The 18195-nt window shown below is 35.5% G+C and overlaps 1 protein-coding gene across 1 annotated transcript; it reads left to right on the top strand.

The window, feature by feature from the left end:
* The first annotated feature begins 319 nt into the window (after window positions 1-319).
* Window positions 320-17586, top strand: SMARCE1 (SWI/SNF related, matrix associated, actin dependent regulator of chromatin, subfamily e, member 1). The gene is made up of 10 exons (XM_023764343.1): window positions 320-405; window positions 584-627; window positions 3581-3685; window positions 8484-8564; window positions 9461-9592; window positions 9867-10038; window positions 11720-11892; window positions 12920-13021; window positions 13671-13881; window positions 16313-17586. Exons 1-10 carry the CDS (start codon window positions 399-401, stop codon window positions 16519-16521), a joined length of 1236 nt encoding a protein of 411 aa, XP_023620111.1. The 5' UTR covers window positions 320-398; the 3' UTR covers window positions 16522-17586.
* Window positions 17587-18195: the final 609 nt, after the last annotated feature.

The raw sequence follows: 18195 nt of genomic DNA, 5'->3' as shown, positions 1-18195 counted from the left end.
AGCTGTCAGTATCTGCAGGCCTCCTTAGCGTGGGCCCTGATAATGTATCACATTCTATTGTCATTATATTTTTATCGGTCTGATTAAATGTGTACATGGCATCAGTACAACGTTTTCCATCCAAGAGGTGGCTCAGTAGCATAAGAAAATTTTTTGTTTTAGTCGTTTTAATTCTGATCAACACAGTGACCTAAAGAACTAGTTAAATATGCAAAAGGCTTGGTTACTAGAAGATAATGTAATTTTACTAAGAAATACCAATTAAACTACCCTATTCTTTAGGAAAACATTCTCTCATGCTTGCTGAGTTTTGATTCTCTTTTTTTTTCTTTTTTTTCCTTTTTTTATTTTAGTGTCTCAGATTCATTCTTAAGGAACTGAGAACTTAATCTTCCAAAATGTCAAGTAAGTTTCATTTTTTTTATATTTATCAATCTATATAAATAAGAGACTAATGCCCTAGCAAATGGGAATTCCAAAATACTCTCATTTTTTTTTTCTTCAAACAGGACCATTGGTAGTTTTGTTGCATAGTATTATATCTCAGTTGTTTACAAGAAGTTATTTATTTTCTTTCAAACAGAAAGACCATCTTATGCCCCACCTCCCACCCCAGCTCCTGCAACAGTAAGTTTTAATTTTCTTGTTAATGTAATAGCCAAGTCTGGCCTTGATACAAAAACCCAGATGTCTTCCAGGAAGGGTCACTCAATCATCACAGCAATAGGATGAAAAATTCAGCTAAAAAAAAAACCAGCACTTCCTACTAAATAAAATAACTCTTTGCATCTTACTTTGAACCAACCCCAACATTTAAAGAAACATACTGCCGAAAAGCCAACCTCCTATGCTCGGTTCTTTTTTCCTTTTTTTTTTTTTAATGGGAAATAACTGACCAGTTTAACACTTCTTTCTTGTTAATCTCTTATTAAAAGTCTTTAAAGTTGATATTGAGTGAATGCTCATTCTGGCATTTCTTATTTTCAAACCTAACCTTAAATTGGTTACATTTTTTTCTCTCGTCTATATATAATTTTCATATTAAATCAAACAATAAAGCTTCCAGTTCTATAATAACACTCATTGTAAATCATTATTTTCAAGCTGTTCAAGTAAGGATTTTATTATCTGTGGGTCAGATCCTGCTATTGAATTTTATTCCACTCCATATATCATTGGTTTGGAATTTAATGTGTTTCAAAGCGTCTAAATAATAGTTGAGAACTGGTTTTTTCACCCAGCAAGTTCTGATCCAGCTTGGTCAGCATGTCAAATAATTGTCCAATCCATATAACAAATTTAACAGTAACTCTTCAGACCTTGCTGAAATAGATTCCTGGTTGTTTTTTATTTAAAAAAAAAACAAAACACTATTAACCTTGACCATATCCTACAAAAGCAATTCTTTAACAGCTGTTAGCCCTCCTTTCAAACCCCCTACCCCCTAAATTGCAAGCTAGTTTACTAATTAGGTCCTCTTTGTATAATTTTGTTTTCTCCACTAGATAACTATTCTTAATTACTAATCCCTTAGATAAATGTTTTAGTTACGTTTATCAGCAATTTGGTTTTCTTCAGTAAGATGTTTTTAAAAAGAGATGCTATACCACATGTAATCAGTTCAATTTTTATAACATATAGTCTCAAGTTACTTCCAGTAGATCTTAAAGTCCTGTGTTTGCTTTATTTTCTTTCTTAAATCAAAGAACATATCTTATGACCATCTCCTTGGCACTCTGCTAGTGGCTATACAGGTGGAGTTGAACAATTGAGATTCCTGACCTCAAAGAACTAACCATGTACTTCATTTTTGGAATTGGTATAATTGTCATGTTTTAGGTTCAATTTTTTTTTTATCTCCCCTACTTAATTTTCTTACATTGTTGCCTCAATTTTGAAGTGTCTCATTTTTTATGCAACTTTTGAAGGTGTCATTTTTATATAAATACTGCCTCTGCAGTGTATAGTAAATGGAACACACACTTGATTTTTTGAGATAATAAAAATAGTCCAAAACCAAGTGTTCACTTATGACTTCTCAAATATAGAAAGGGATTTTTTATTTTTGCCTTTCTTTAGCCATATTTCTGTACCATTATAGCTTCACATTGACACATAAATACAGAAGACTAGGGATTAGGACATCCAACAGAAAGGATATTAAATGAGTTATCCTCCTTCCTTTTTTTTCCCATTATTTCAACCACCACCATCACAATCATCATCACCACCTCCACCACCCAGATGTACCACTCTAAGTAATATACACTTCTTTTGTGCCTTTGATACTTCATCTGTTTTGCCTACTTTAATAAGCTTAATTTGCGTCTTCTATAACTTCATAGATTAGAAATTGATCAGTTCTCTTTTAAAGAGTATCAAATGCTTGAATATCTTTCAGAGACTAAGGATATGTGCAGCGGCATGTTTTAGAAAATTGTGTTTATTTTATAACAGTTACAGTTTAGTTGGAATGTGTTAAGTGTATTTTACATCATAGAATTCAAGACTGTTAATTGCATGTTAAAATGAAATTACTGTCACTTGTTTTTATTGAATTTCATTAGGGAAAATACTCTACTTTTGGTCTCTTTGCTATATTCTTTTTATGTATTATATCTTGATCTCATTAACATTGGATGTCATTATATTAACCACAAGGGGACTGCTATATAAGAGCCCATTTGTAATCTCATCAACACATAATTCACAAAAGCCAAGAATTCTGTTGCTGCAGCGAGTAATTGTGTTTTTGAAAGGACTAGAGCTATCAGGAAACTATATTTATTTTTAAAGAGAGAGAGTTCAAGTCTGTCAACTAGAAAAATAGTTCACATTAACTAAATGCAGAAATTATCCATGATTGACTTACGGAAGATGGATCAAAGAAGAGAAGGAAAAGAAAGCCTATAAAACAATGGCTGGGTTAAAAAGATCAGACAATACCCCAGAATGAAATCCATGCATTTCTTACAAGTCTTTGTTTTGAAATCATGTATGTGACATCCATTGAATCTCACATATGTTCTTTTCTATTGACAACTTCTGACTTCCTGATTTGAGTCTCTTCTCATTTCTCACATATATAAAATGATTTAAAACTGTCTTTGAAAGCAGTCCATTTCTTGTTTTTGTTTTTAGTAGACAAATACATTGGCAGCATCCACATAACTGTCAAATAAATCATGTTTTGTTTTGCATGTAAAGTGTTCTCACACTTGTAGTTTACCACATTTCAAGCTTTCCTCTCAGACATATATTGCTAAGTTGTTATATCATACTATTTACCATAAAGTAATCTGAATGTTTGAGACACTTCACTGTATTGCTTATCCCAAAAATGCAAGCACACATTCAAATTCACACAAACACTGCTGGCCCCTGCAAAGAGAGAGAAAGAGAAAAAAACACACACTTGCAGACTGGTTTCTCAATGAAAGAAAAAACAACTACAACACATCATTGCTTGTTTAAATCCAGGTTGCTTTTGCATGTCATATGCAGATCATTTTTCATTTCTGTGTTTTCCTCGTTTGAGCTCATTTCTCATTCGTGTTTTTGTCTCATTTGTTTCCATCAGCAAATGCCCAGCACACCAGGGTTTGTGGGATACAATCCATACAGTCATCTCGCCTACAACAACTACAGGCTGGGAGGGAACCCGGGCACCAACAGCCGGGTCACGGTAGGAGAATCAACTATTACAGCATCCGGCAAACAACTGGAATTGACCAGAAATGCCTTCAGAGTTAGGTCCTTGTGAATCATCAGCACAGCCATTAAATTTTTTGAACCTGGCTTTTCGACTATTTTGAACATTTGTTGTATGATCTTACACTGAAAAAATATATATATAGTGAGATCTGGATATGTAGAAGAAAAAACTTCATTCTTTTTGATGGTTGGTAGAGATAAAACCTTGGGCACTTACTGCTTGTACTATGTGTAGACAAACCTAGAAGTTCTTATGGTTAAGATACTCTAGTTGAGCTGAAGCGTTATTTTTCATTTAAGGTAACTGGCATTAGGCTCAAGAACTCAAGTTTCTTAGTAAATGCTGGGCTTACAGACCTGGCTTTTTTTGGCTGGCCTACTAGTTTGAATTGCTACACATAATTATTTGTCTTTTGGATTTAATAGTTGACCTTCGGAGATTCATTTGTCTTCAGTTAAAAAGAGAAAAAGATTTTTGTGTCACATCAAAGAATTGCAGAATAAAAGTTGAATGAAATTAAGTTGAAGTACCTACAGACTAGATATCTACAACTAGAAGTGTGCTTACAATCCTTAGGATAAGGGATATGATTTCTGAAACTGAAGATGTTTCATTTAACTGATCAATCCAAGAAAAAATAAATATAAAAGTCAAGTAAATTATAAATCTAAAATAATCAAAATTGGGTGACTTTTTATTTTAGAATCATCTTAAACTCCATTCAAGGAAGTTTAGGTACCAAAGAAAAAAAATAGCTGTAAAAAGGATTTATCAAAAATAAATTGAATCCAAAAGCCAAATATCTGCATACATTGGATTATGGTATTGGTGAGAATTTATACCACCCAGAATGGCTGTAAACTTCTCTACCTGGTTTTTGTTTGCTGTATTCATAAATAATTCAACTCTGTGAATTCAAAAAGCCCTCTCACCCTGTAGTCAAGCTAGAGCAAAAAGCTTGTTACTATCAGACTATCTTGGTAAGCATATTGCTTAACTTGATAGGTTTTGTTTGTCTAAAATTTTCATTGTTTCTGCATAATTCGTACTTCATAAGCATATCAAGTTTTATGTGCCATGCATATTTCATGGTATCTGAAAAGAATTCTGACAAAGTGTGTGTGTGTGTATGCATTTCACAATGCATACAAATTTTATGTGCATCAATACGTGTTTTTTTCTGGCCTAAATGTGTTGTTTCATCAGTGTAATGGGTGGCAAGGTTATCAAATGATAAAAGAACATTTTAAATTAAACAAGGAACAGAATCAATTTTGGACCATTCATGTTAATGCAGAAAATTACTCATGAGCAAGTAAACAAGAATGATTGCATTTTAATTGCTCTATACAGTCAGCTCTTGATTATCTATGTTAATGGAATAGAAATAGAAATGGTGGTAACTGTAATATTAGAATCATTTGTATTTTGGTTTGTGTAAGCATTTTGTTCTTAACTGGGACCTATCTGTGAGAATTCTCTTAATAAAATGAGATCCTTTAATGGAGACTTACTAGGAAAAGGCAAGGGTGCTCTCTGTCTTGGAACCTGGATAAATTACCTATTTCTCCCCACTCCTCCTTGGGTGTGTTGGGACCACAACATTAAAGTGGGCATTAGCTTCAGGGTAGATTTGGATAAAAGGGTTCTTGGGCGTGGAAAATTTGGTGTTTGGATTCTTTGTAGTTGTTTTCTTTGTATTATTGTTCTCTCAATATCAAATTAAATTATAATTAAACTGCTGTTCAGACTCAACCTAACGGCCTAGAAAATATGAAGGCTTTTAGCCTGTGTTCGTTCCAGCCCCTTCAACTTTTAGTGACCTCTGTCTTAGGTCATTGAATCATCCTCAAGAAAATTAGTTATGCCTAAAGTTTTACACCACCTTTTTTACATATCTAATTTAAGCCATGTTAGGGCTCAGTAAATCTGATTTTGTCCATTATTAAAGTGTTTTATTTTTAAGTTGACCCAACTATGTATTACTTTGGCCGAATTTGGGGGGTGTCTTATTTGGCTTTATTGCCTGAAAATCGCCTTAAGTCAGTGATTTGAAGGAATGATCCTGTGAATCCCTATTGAGTAGCTCCCTGTAGGCTCCTGTACACTTGAATAGTTTTCAGACAATAACTGTATAGCATGTTGAAACCTTTTGGAGTGCTTGTGATAGCTATGAGATGGAAATCACTCCTAGTCAGGTCTTCATTCGGGTGATGATTAATTTCTCTTAAGTACAGTGTGGAAAACAGATTGCGATAAAATGTTAAAAACAACTTATTTCTGTACTTCAGTGGAAATTCTATCCCAGGAGAAAACCCTTAAATAAGATTCTCCCCACTCCTCCTTGGGTGTGTTGGGACCACAACATTAAAGTGGGCATTAGCTTCAGGGTAGATTTGGATAAAAGGGTTCTTCCCTCCTTAAATAAGATTCTACCAGAGAAACAGCCGACAATTGGAAAGAAACAACAACAAACTCTTGAGTAGCCAAAATAAATTTCACAGGATCATGGACTTTTTGTGTAGGAGATCCCAGGACCTTACTCTTATGTAAGCACGTTTTAACAAGCATAGTTACTTGTTTTCCCCCAATGCATTGCCAGTTAGAAGCAGAAAACTGGAAAGAGGGAGAGTTGCTGCTAGAGAGGGATTTCATGGTAACAGCAAGGAAAAAGCTTTAAAAAAAGCATAACCACTGGACATTGAGACATTATAGAACAATGTCTGTCTGAGATGGTGAATGACTGGGTGTTTAATGATACAAATCTTCAGTATCCTCAAAATCAGCTAGAATTTAACTTTGTTAATGTTTTCGATTTTTTTTCGTTTGCATTTGTAAATTGGTCAATGTAATAAAAATAGGGACTCAGTATGTGAGCGATTTGGGTACCTTTGGGAGAAAGGAAGCTAAATAGGCAAACCCATTAATGTTATAAATGCAGTTCTTTGAAAAATATCCACGAGCAAATATTACTATAACTTATCTTTTAAGTGTTTTAATTCAACATATTTAAGCATAGACATTTTAGAATTCTTTACCTCTTTTTTAAAAAAAATTGTTAACAATGACCTACCAAATTCAATTATTGGCACAATTTCAATTTTATTTGTAACCTACTTCATGAAATTCTGAGGATTTGTGTTGGCTATGAGTTGGAAATGGAAATGCTTTTTAATAACTTCATGCATGAATACTCAGATGTCTTGCTCTGATTTTATGATATAAGATTAGCTTTGTAGGAATTCCTCCCTACTCCCTTCCCTCCTTGAAAGAACTCCTACAGACCCTGAGACAGATCTTCCCTTACTCTTCATACCACCACTGTTGACAGTTTCCATCCCCAAGGCTCACCTCCTTCCATTGCCCACTGTGGCTAAAAGCAAGGTCTGTCTGCATGGGCACCAGCATGAGATGTGGTAAGAATGTATATGAAGAGTGAGAAGAGAAGAAATACTGCTTCAAAGGTGAAATGCCTTCTAATAATTTTGTGTATGAAGAAACCATTACTGAAAAGCGTATAGGGGTGAAGGAGACCCCCATAGTGAAAGGAAGCATTGATTGAAAGCAGTGGAGTAAGGTGCAAACATGCTAATCTCTGAGCCCATGGATGAAAAATAAAGTTGTTTTTGAGGTCCTAGCCCAGAATGGAGTTTTCCCTAGGGTTTTGTCACAGCAACAACAGAAAAGCAAGGGAACCAAATGTCACTAGTTTTCTTACAAGGATGTGCCAATCTCTGTCTTGATAATTAGAGTAAGTCAGCACTTCTTACCCCCTGCCTGGCAAGAATCAATATTGGGGGTCTTCTAAAAATTGGGGGGAAATAAAAGTAATTCAGCCATGGTTTTATTCTGAGTCCTTAAGCAAATAGAGTCATATATATTAAGATGAGACTTAGTTCAGAAATGGGCATTCTTGGATTGGAGTTATGTGGGGTGCCCACTAGAAGTTATCTGGTATCTCTTGCCCATAAAAAGAACCAATCTTTTATCTTTCTCTTTCTTTTTTAATCAAGTGGAGTTTCTTGATATTCTATAATGGCCCATGTCTGCCATTTCTCTGTTCCCGGTAAACTTGTTTGCCCCTACACTAAGGATAAAAAAGGCATGACTTTATTTCACACTTCTTGATCTCCTTTATAGAAAACCACTAAATATAGAACTTAAAATGTCTAGTTGTAATAGTTGTAATAAAGGAGATGAAGTTTTTTGTTGCCTGTTTTTGAATTTCGAAAGTAGTTTTTGTGGTGGTAGTGTTGTTTATGTAGGGGTGCATTCTGAAATAATAGATAGATAGATAGATACAAAGTGCCCTGTAGACAGTGTGAGTGTGGCTAAGTGCTGAAGGCATTCATCAAGTGTTGACTGTATATGTAATGGTAAATTAAGCAAAATAAAAGGGTGCCAGGTAAAGTCCTGAATGTGGGACATTTGAATGTGGGACATTTGCTATTTGACCATATATTTTTGATGTATGGATTGTTATGTAATAATTTATTTGTTCTTACAGCCAGGTTGTCAAAGCAGTAGCAATGAACTGCTATGTAAAATATTTTAAAATTATGTGCGTAAAGTCATTTTCTTCATTTTCTTTTGATGTGAACATTTCTGAATTTGCAGTGATAGCTATTTTCAGTGGAGAAAATATAAGAATCTTGTATCCATGGACGAGTAGAAGAAAGGCGCATTAGAATTTTTTAAGGCACTCTCTTTTCATTTTACGGGTGAACTTCTTGCAATTGAATAATGAATGTTTTTAACTCTTTTGTAGGCATCCTCTGGTATTACGATTCCAAAACCCCCAAAGCCTCCAGATAAGCCGCTGATGCCCTACATGAGGTACAGCAGAAAGGTAGGTGCTGAGGAGCGAGGAGTGGGCACTGCTGTCTTTGCTTCCCATCAAATTTCGGATTGGCTTAGCCAGCTTTTCTGTGCAGTCAGAGGAAAGGATAAAGAATTGCAGTTGTTAAAAGAAATTAGTTCTGATTTTAAAGTTCCAGGGCTCAAATCCAACAAGAAGAACATGATCAAATACACTGTTGAAATCGTTAAGACCGTGTTATATAGCCAGTGTTATATAGTCTTTTGGAGAATACTTAATGACATTAGAAAAATCTTGAATGAAAAAAGGGATATAAGACTACTGTATGTATTAGTATCTTATTTTTATAAAAATAATAGCAACTACATGCTAATATGAAGGAAGAAAAAAGCCAAAAGACATAGTTATCTCTAAATAGTAAGCTATGATCATTTTTATTTTCTTTATACTACCTTTAATTTTCCCTCTTTTTTTGTTTGTGATGAATCTACATTACTCTTAATAAATACAGCCAATAATATCTTTATTAAAGATGAGCATTTAGCTATTTCCATCACTATTTAGAATTTTTTTATTTTTGGTCATAATTATATATGTATTTGATGATACATTGCATTGTGCAGATTAACCACTTCTGGATTTTTGTGAACTCTTAGACACAGACTATGTTACTGCATTAGCTTCTCTTCAGTATCTGTAGTGATTGTTGATGTCTGAGATCTGCATTAAAGCAATCCGTCAGACTGTAGAGGAAATGAGATTGGCCTACTGTTGGTAATTGTTACAGCAGGTTAATGAGAACATGTAGACTTGATTCTGTTCCCTCTGCTCTTGTTTATATTTTTAAATGTTCATATTAAAAAGTATTTTTAAAGGTCTGCATTTCTAGGCATCAATACTGACATTTCAACTGTTTCCTTTTTAAGGTCTGGGACCAAGTAAAGGCTTCCAACCCTGACCTAAAGTTGTGGGAGATTGGCAAGATTATTGGTGGCATGTGGCGAGATCTCACTGATGAAGAAAAACAAGAATATTTAAACGAATACGAAGCAGAAAAGGTAGAGTTGGGACTGCAGTGGGATGGATACAGTGGGAAGGGCATGAACACTTGCTTATTATTTAGAAAAGAAGCATAAGATCTAGTTGGACAGCTGAGGCTGCACTGCGGCTTTGTCTGCCTTGATCAAGTCACCTAATTTCTTAGGCTTCAGATTTCGGATCTGTAAAAAGGAGATAATTATGGTGTCTTTGGATATTCCTGTGAGATAATATAGGTGTTCATTATAACCTGCAAAATGTTCTTTATAAAACTGAAAAACATTTGCATTTCAGATAGAGTACAATGAGTCTATGAAGGCCTACCATAACTCCCCCGCATACCTCGCTTACATAAATGCAAAAAGTCGCGCCGAAGCCGCTTTAGAGGAAGAAAGTCGACAGAGGCAGTCTCGCATGGAGAAAGGAGAACCTTACATGAGCATCCAGCCTGCTGAAGATCCGGATGGTAAAAAATAATAATAAAAACAAAGTGGGGTTTTGTTTATGCTTTCTCTGAGAATTAAAATAAGACAAATCTTTTAAGTTTTTACTTCCCATCCTAAATGGAAAACAAAGCATAATTTAAGTACCATTTCGTTATTTTGATTAACTGTTTTTTGTAAGATTTGTATGTGAATTTCCCACAAGACAAGGAAATACCCTTCTTAGTGCAGAAAATAGCAAAAACTATCATTTATCCAAATCTTTGTACTCAGAATGCCCGAAAGGTTTTTGAGCCATAATCAGAATTTTGCCTCAACTGCTTTTAAAAAGAAAATGCCTTCTGGTTACATCCTGTTTTCTTATTGGTTCCCCAAGTCCTGAATTAAGGACTCCCAAGAGAGAAAGTTAATGAGTGGGAAAAAAGCACTATGAAATTTCTTTCCCAGTTAAGTGAGAAATCCAACTAGAATTTATAAATGTAGCTCATGATAACACACACACACACACACACACACACACACACAGATCAGCTTCCTCGTTGCCATTTCATGAATAGTTTGCAGGTCTACAGATTGCGCCCCTGGCCGTGTGCAGCCATGCAGAGTCTGCAGCTGTAAGGAGCCCCAGAGCTAGCCACCTCTAGCTGTGGGCATATTCGTCCACATAGCAGGCATCTTGTACAAATAATATTTTCTCTGTGTGCTGCTGTGATATGGAAAAGGTTGGAATTTCTAACTACAAGCAACAGAAAACATCAGAATAATTTAAGACCCCATTTTAAAGTAGTGGTAACAATGCTTGTAAGAACTTTAAAGAAGATACACCATTGAGAGAGGAAGCAATAATACCACCTAAAGACAAATAAACTGATATACTTAAAAGAAAAGCAAAAATGCTATTTTAAAAGAATAGATTGGGATATTGGCAGATATTCTCATAAGTACAGAATAGGATATAAGTATAATGAATAGCATATGGAATAGAAACTATCAAGTGTTAAACAGAATGAGGAGTGCTAAAGCTCTACTAGCTTACATGGACCTTAATTGCTCAGAGTGAATGGTTAATGCAAAAAAAGCATGCAGACCTAAAAAAGGTAGGAGAATATCCAGTCTACAAATAATCAGAAGGATGGGGCTCAGTATAAGAGGAAATAAAGGCTAGCAATGTAGAAGCCATAAATAGAAAATGGTTTTCACTGGGCGAAAGTAACAGCATGAATATTGAGACAGAATGAAGGGATCACTCAGGAACAGTCTTTAAGAAAGGTTCCTTTTCTCTGCTTCTCAAACTTCTGCCCATTATGTTTTTTAAGTTTAAGATAGGGTCTTAAAGCTGCTCATAAGAAAAGACAGGTACTACCAAGAGCGTGAAACACTGGCAGAATTTTGGTTTTGCTGTCACGTGCAGACTTCACATTGATTTCCAGGCTAAAGACATGTGCTTATATCTCACTTGTGTTTCAGCCAAATCTTTCTCTGACATGTATCATCTCTTAAAGATTTTGTGAGAAAAACCAATACCTTCGCCAGTGAGCAAAGCATGTCCTGTATGGTTTTTATCAAGTGACTGCCCCAGGGTTCCCATGGTGGCCTTTAGACCCACTTGTGAGAGCCATGCTCCTTGGTAATTAAGTGTGTACATTGTTACACTCCCCTGTTTATGGTTACTGGTGACCTAATTTTCAGAACATCTCATTCCAGATTATGATGATGGCTTTTCAATGAAGCATACAGCCACCGCCCGTTTCCAGAGGAACCACCGCCTCATCAGTGAAATCCTTAGTGAAAGTGTGGTGCCAGACGTTCGGTCGGTTGTCACAACAGCTAGAATGCAGGTCCTCAAACGACAGGTCCAATCCTTAATGGTTCATCAGGTAGAGTCACAAAACATTTGTTATAATAAAATGGGCTTATGCCACAGATCCCAGGTGACCTGGTTCTATATAATGCATCAGTGCGCCTGTGAAATATGTCTGTGTTCAATCTAACCCAGTGGTTCTCAACCTTCTGGCCCTTTAAATACAGTTCCTCATGTTGTGACCCAACCATAAAATTATTTTTGTTGCTACTTCATAACTGTAATGTTGCTACTGTTATGAATCGTAATGTAAATATCTGATATGCAGGATGGTCTTAGGCGACCCCTGTGAAAGGGTCGTTCGACCGCCAAAGGGGTCGCTACCGACAGGTTGAGAACCGCTGATCTAACCTGTTCCTGACTCAGGAAGAGGCTTGAGGGAGTGGACCTTTCCCACAGATTTAATACATTTATCCTTAAAACTGTAACATAGAGTCCTGTAATGGAAAGTTTATCCATTGAGAATTTTGAGACATCCTACCAACCTTTTACTGCTTTACTCAATATTCTGAAATTGCTCAGGCCTGAAACAATATTTAACATCACATACTTACTATTCATAGTGATTCCTCTGTGCTACATTTTACTTTTATTTTAAAACCTTAGCTTAAAATAAGTTGCTACATTTAGCTTAAAATCATTTATTACAGTTGTGTAATAAATGATTTAAGAATTCAGGCCCTAGATAGTTTGGCTCAATGGATATAGAGCGTCGGCCTGTGGACTGAAGGATCTCGGGTTCGATTCTGGTCAAGGGCACATGCCCGGGTTGCAGGCTTGTGGGAGGCATACAGGAGGCATCCAGTCAATGATTCTCTCTCATCATTGATGTTTCTATCTCGTATCTCTCTCTCCCTCTCCCTTCCTCTCTGAAATCAATAAAAATATTTAAAAAAAAAAAAAACAATTCAGGACATTTGTTACATTGTAAGAAAATGTGGACTATTGAAAAAATGAGACATGTTTTCTATTTGACATTTGCTTTAAAGAAAGTAATGCAGTAATTATAAAACAATTATAAAGCGTGATCATATGTCTTATAGCGAAAACTAGAAGCTGAACTTCTTCAAATAGAGGAGCGACACCAGGAAAAGAAGAGGAAATTCCTGGAAAGCACAGATTCATTTAACAATGAACTTAAAAGGGTATCCATTTAATATGTTAACTATACTTTTATCACTGTGTCTTCTTATCACTTTCATTTCTCATTCTTTTTTCCAAAATAGTGTTTTTGTTGAAAATTGTTTACTTTGAAACAAGGGTAACTTCACTATAACCAATAGATCTTTGCTTTATGAAATTATTCCCATTTTTTGGCAAAATTGTAATAGGTTTGAAATATATAGTATGCATACATATACTAGGCCTATCGACTCTAGAATCCTCTGATGTTTTAATTTAAACTCTCACCCAAGCATGAATTATTTTCATTTTTTTGAAATTTATTTATCAAATGTCCTTATTAGATGTAGTTCACAGTTTGCACTTTGTATTAAAACAGGTAAATCTAGTGTTTGGTAGCCTAAAATATAAAATGGAAACTTTATATATAATCCAGTACTTTCAGTATTGCCTCGCCAACTATTTTGTAATATTTGATGTTACATGGCGCTGCAACTTTCTTCTCCTATAGACACAAGAGTCTCAGAGAAGACCTAGAGCCATGATTTTTCCTCCCATATACATATAGTTTATAGCCAATAAAACCCATTTTTGAAGTAATTTTTTCTGGTTGAGAGATTGTAAGAAAAGAACATTACTAAGATTTTTTTGTGTTGGTTTTTTTCTGACTAGTTGTGTGGTTTAAAAATAGAAGTGGATATGGAAAAAATTGCAGCTGAAATTGCCCAGGCAGAGGAACAGGCTCGCAAAAGGCAGGAGGAAAGGGAGAAGGAGGCAGCAGAGCAAGCTGAACGCAGTCAGAGCAGCATTGTTCCTGAGGAAGAACAAGCCACTAATAAGACCGAAGAAAAGAAAGAAGCAGAGAATATTCCAATGGAGACAGGTAAGCCCCCAGGGGACACCAGTGTCAATGTTGGGTTTTACAGCTCTTTAATCTTTATTTCTCTTTCTCAGTACTTTTCAGAGGTCACTGTGTCCCTGCTACCTCTTTGGTTATGCTACCTCTTTGGTTATGCTTTATATGACCTACCCATTTCTTAATTTCTAAAAGTAGATTCATGTAACATGTTAACAGCAGTGGTATGTTATCTTTAGTCTTGCTCTTTGAGGTCTTGGTTATTTCCCCAGACTGAGTCAAGTTGTTTTCCACCTTGAGAATATAAAGTGTGATGGTTAAGGAGACTGCCCTGGAGTCAGATCAGGGTCTAACACTGCTTTACCACATGCTAGCACTATGCCTTTGGATAGTTACTTAATCGCCGTTCCTTCATTTGTAAGTATTCTAGCACCTGCCTCAGTGAGTTCTAACGGATAAAATCATTCAGTATTGGGTTTGACATGGTATTGGCACTCAGTATTTGAACCTTTGTTGCTAAAATTATTTAAATAAGATGTGGTCATTGCTGTTAAGATAAATCATTATTGGTGCCCTAGGACAGGGACATATCCTGCCTGCCACCTGCTTTTAAACAAAGTTTTGTTGGAATACAGTTACACCCATTTGTTTACATACTGTCTGTAACTACTTTGGGCCACAACATATAGTTGAATGGTTGCAACAAAGACTACCTATAGCCCACATAACCTAAAATATTTCCTACGTAGCCTTTACAGAAAAGTTTGTTGACCCCACCCTGGAAAATTCCTACTTCCAGGTGTACTCAGAATTTCTGACTGAAAGCATTCCTCAAGGCACAAAAAAAAATGCCATGCAAAACTTATATAATACTGATTAAATTGGTTATTATTTGAAATTTTGAGATTACCTTACCTTCTGGTACAGTTTTAGCCCTGACCAATGTACTATGTAAACAAGACTAAGCAAAAGTATTATGGGAAACACAGCCAAAAGTCTCCGGGACCATCATAAGAAGTGGGAAGGGTAGTAATCATGCTTAGTATTCAACTGACGACTTCCGATTTGACATCTGGAAAACATTTAATGGAATGTAAACGTTGTTACCAGATATTTCTACAAAATAAAATTCAGCAGATTAACATTTCAGATAGTCATATTTTTTTAAGTTTCATTATTTGAGCCTTCTTCTGTTTTGTGTGAACATGTTTTTTATCTTAACAAAATTTGAGCTTGGGCATATTTTTGTGGTTAATGCAAGAGTTTGAGAGCTAGAGTGTGATATGGTTCTTTGCTCATTTTGCAACTAAATGAAACACTCTGCCCTTTGCCTCTGTTTTGTCATCTATGAATAGAACATGCCTGTAGGTCTTCACTCAGATTTTTATCCTTCTAGCCTAATGGAAAAAAAATGAAGAAAATCGAGCCTATTAGAACAAAAACCTCATGCTCTTAATTTCTTACAGAAAACAGCCCAACATGACTATTAATGAGATACCTAAAATACTGACCTTATATCATTTCCACACGCACTTTCTTACTCCTTAAATACAAAGCACTCCATGACAGCATTGTCCAGTAGAAATACATGTAAGTCACTGTGTGACTACATTTTCACTAACAGTTTTTCAAAGTAAAGCAAAACAAGTGACATTAATTTTAAACGTATATTTAATTCACCAAGTATATCCTAGACAATATCATTTCAACATGTAATTAACTTCTCTTTTCAATTACAGTTGACATTCAATATTATTTTATATTAGCTTCCAGTATATAGACATATAATTTATAAAATGTTTCCCCTGAGAAGTCTGGTACTCACCTGATACCATACACAGTTATTATTGACTGTATTCTGCATGCTATACTTTACATCCTGTGCACATGTAATCATTTTTTTTGGAGTATTGAAGTATTCATTTCTTACATTCTTTTTTCATAAAGTCTTTGGAATCTGATGTGTATTTTGTACTTACAGCACATCTAAATTTGAAGCTAAATTTTTTTTTTTTTATTGATTTTTTACAGAGAGGAAGGGAGAGAGATAGAGAATTAGAAACATAGATGAGAGAGAAACATCGATCAGCTGCCTCCCGCACATCTCCCACTGGGGATGTGCCCGCAACCCAGGTACATGCCCTTGACCGGAATCGAACCCGGGACCTTTCAGTCCGCAGGCCGACGCTCCATCCACTGAGCCAAACCAGTTTCGGCTGAAGCTAAATTTTTAAATACTAATACTTCTTGACCTGTATTTAGATTTCATAAATTTATAGTTAAAAAGTAGATTCTTAAACCCCAAATTATCTCAGACATGCTGAAATTTTCTCAGTCACACTAGCTCATTTTAGGTGCTTAATAGCCACATGTTGGACAGTGGAGCTCTCGGCTGTCAGCCTAATTAAAAGAGTAAATTTTTGTCTTAGAACTAACAATGACAAATGTGTGCTTACAGAGGAGACACGCCTTGAAGAAACAACAGAAAGTCAGCAGAATGGTGAAGAAGGCACATCTACTCCTGAGGACAAGGAGAGTGGACAGGAGGGGGTGGACAGTATGGCCGAGGAAGGGACCAGTGACAGTAACACTGGCTCAGAGAGCAACAGCGCCACAGTGGAGGAGCCACCAACAGATCCCATACCAGAAGATGAGAAAAAAGAATAAATGTTGCCTTGTTTTATGTATTCTAAATCCTTTTTTAAATGAAAAAAAAATGTTTTTGAGTTTTAATGGTGTTATGTGGTTTGTGTACTAATATTTTTCTTGTCCATATCACGCCACCCAAAGCTTTTGGACCATATAACATCATGAGCCAAATGGCATAGTCACCTTTCTTAAGTGGTTGTGATGATGGTTCTCTTCCTTAGATCTTGTTTCTACCCTTCACTGCTGAAAGCCTCAGAATTTAAATTAATTGAGAAAATGCCCATTTTTGGAGAATTTTCCTTTGATGCTGCAGAATCTACTCTTACAAATGCCTTCCTACAGCTCACTGGGGTGCTTACCAAAGCCATAGCTTTAAATCTTCTCAGTCCCCATCAACAGCTTCCTGAAAGTTCCCTTTCCTGTGTACTTCCACAAAGGTAGCTTCTTGAAAACGTAATCATGTATGAGTATATGTTTGTTCACTTGCCCTTTTCATTTGTAATCAATGTCAGATAACCAAGAGTTGTGTTAAAGTGTTGAGTGTACCTGCAACTATGCTTGGATCGTATTGATCGAGAAATAGTCTACATAGAGTAGTCACCAGCTTATGAAATAGTCATTAAAGCAAACATGGCACATGTATACTGTCCTGCTTTTTGTTATAATTAATATTGGGTACGTTCTGGTCAATTCATCCTTATTGTACAAAAAAAAATTACTTTTTTATCAAGTTTTCCAAAGACAGAGTTGATCACAAAGCTTAAGGAATTGGATATTCTTGCAAGGGAGTATATAACTTCAAAATGATTGGCCCGTTCTAGAAGAAAACAGCTAGGAATTAAGTTCAACCACTTGAAATTGTTTTTACAATAATCAAAACATTCAAAACCTCAAGGCTCAGGATCCCATAGATCAGAGCCTACCTTTTTGATAAACTTAGTTAAGTTTTAGCGAGTAGAAACAAGATGGTTTGTGACACATATGCTTCCTAAAAACTAGAATAGATTTTTACTAAATAGTGGTATATCTGATGGTATATGTTTCTTAAAGGTCCAAATGTAATAAATAAAAGGAAAAAGAAAACAGTCTCAGTGTTTTTAATGCATTAAATGTTTATATGCTAAGCAAGCAAATAATTTTGTTACTGGAACACACTGACAGTATGGAGTGGTCACTCGGCCATTATAAAAGTGCATACTCACAGTCCTATCTCACCCAACTGCTGCACTAGCAAGTTCATTTGTACAAGACACTGAAAATTAGTTGCACCGGTTTGGCTCAGTGGATAGAGCGTCGGCCTGCGGACTGAAAGGTCCCAGGTTTGATTCCGGTCAAGGGCATGTCTCAGTGTTTTTAATGCATTAAATGTTTATATGCTAAGCAAGCAAATAATTTTGTTACTGGAACACACTGATGTTTCTAACTCTCTATCTCTCTCTCCCTTCCTCTCTGTAAAAAATCAATAAAATATATTTAAAAAAAAAAAAAAAAAAAAAGACACTGAAAATTAGTTGCCCTACATTATAGTCATGTCACATAGGGAGGTTGGGCTTTTGCTCCAAAAGTAAATGTTTCTACATTTACATATGAGCAATAAGAAAAAATTTATGACAAATTAGTTCTCTCTGGAAAATGTGGCTCAATAAATAGATGTAAGCCGTCTGCTTACATAGAGATAACTTCTCTATAGAG

Source organism: Myotis lucifugus, unplaced genomic scaffold (genome assembly GCF_000147115.1).
Source record: "Myotis lucifugus unplaced genomic scaffold, Myoluc2.0 scaffold_329, whole genome shotgun sequence".
In the NCBI taxonomy this organism is placed as follows: Eukaryota; Metazoa; Chordata; class Mammalia; order Chiroptera; family Vespertilionidae; genus Myotis; species Myotis lucifugus.
This window is presented reverse-complemented; position numbering and strand designations above follow the sequence as displayed.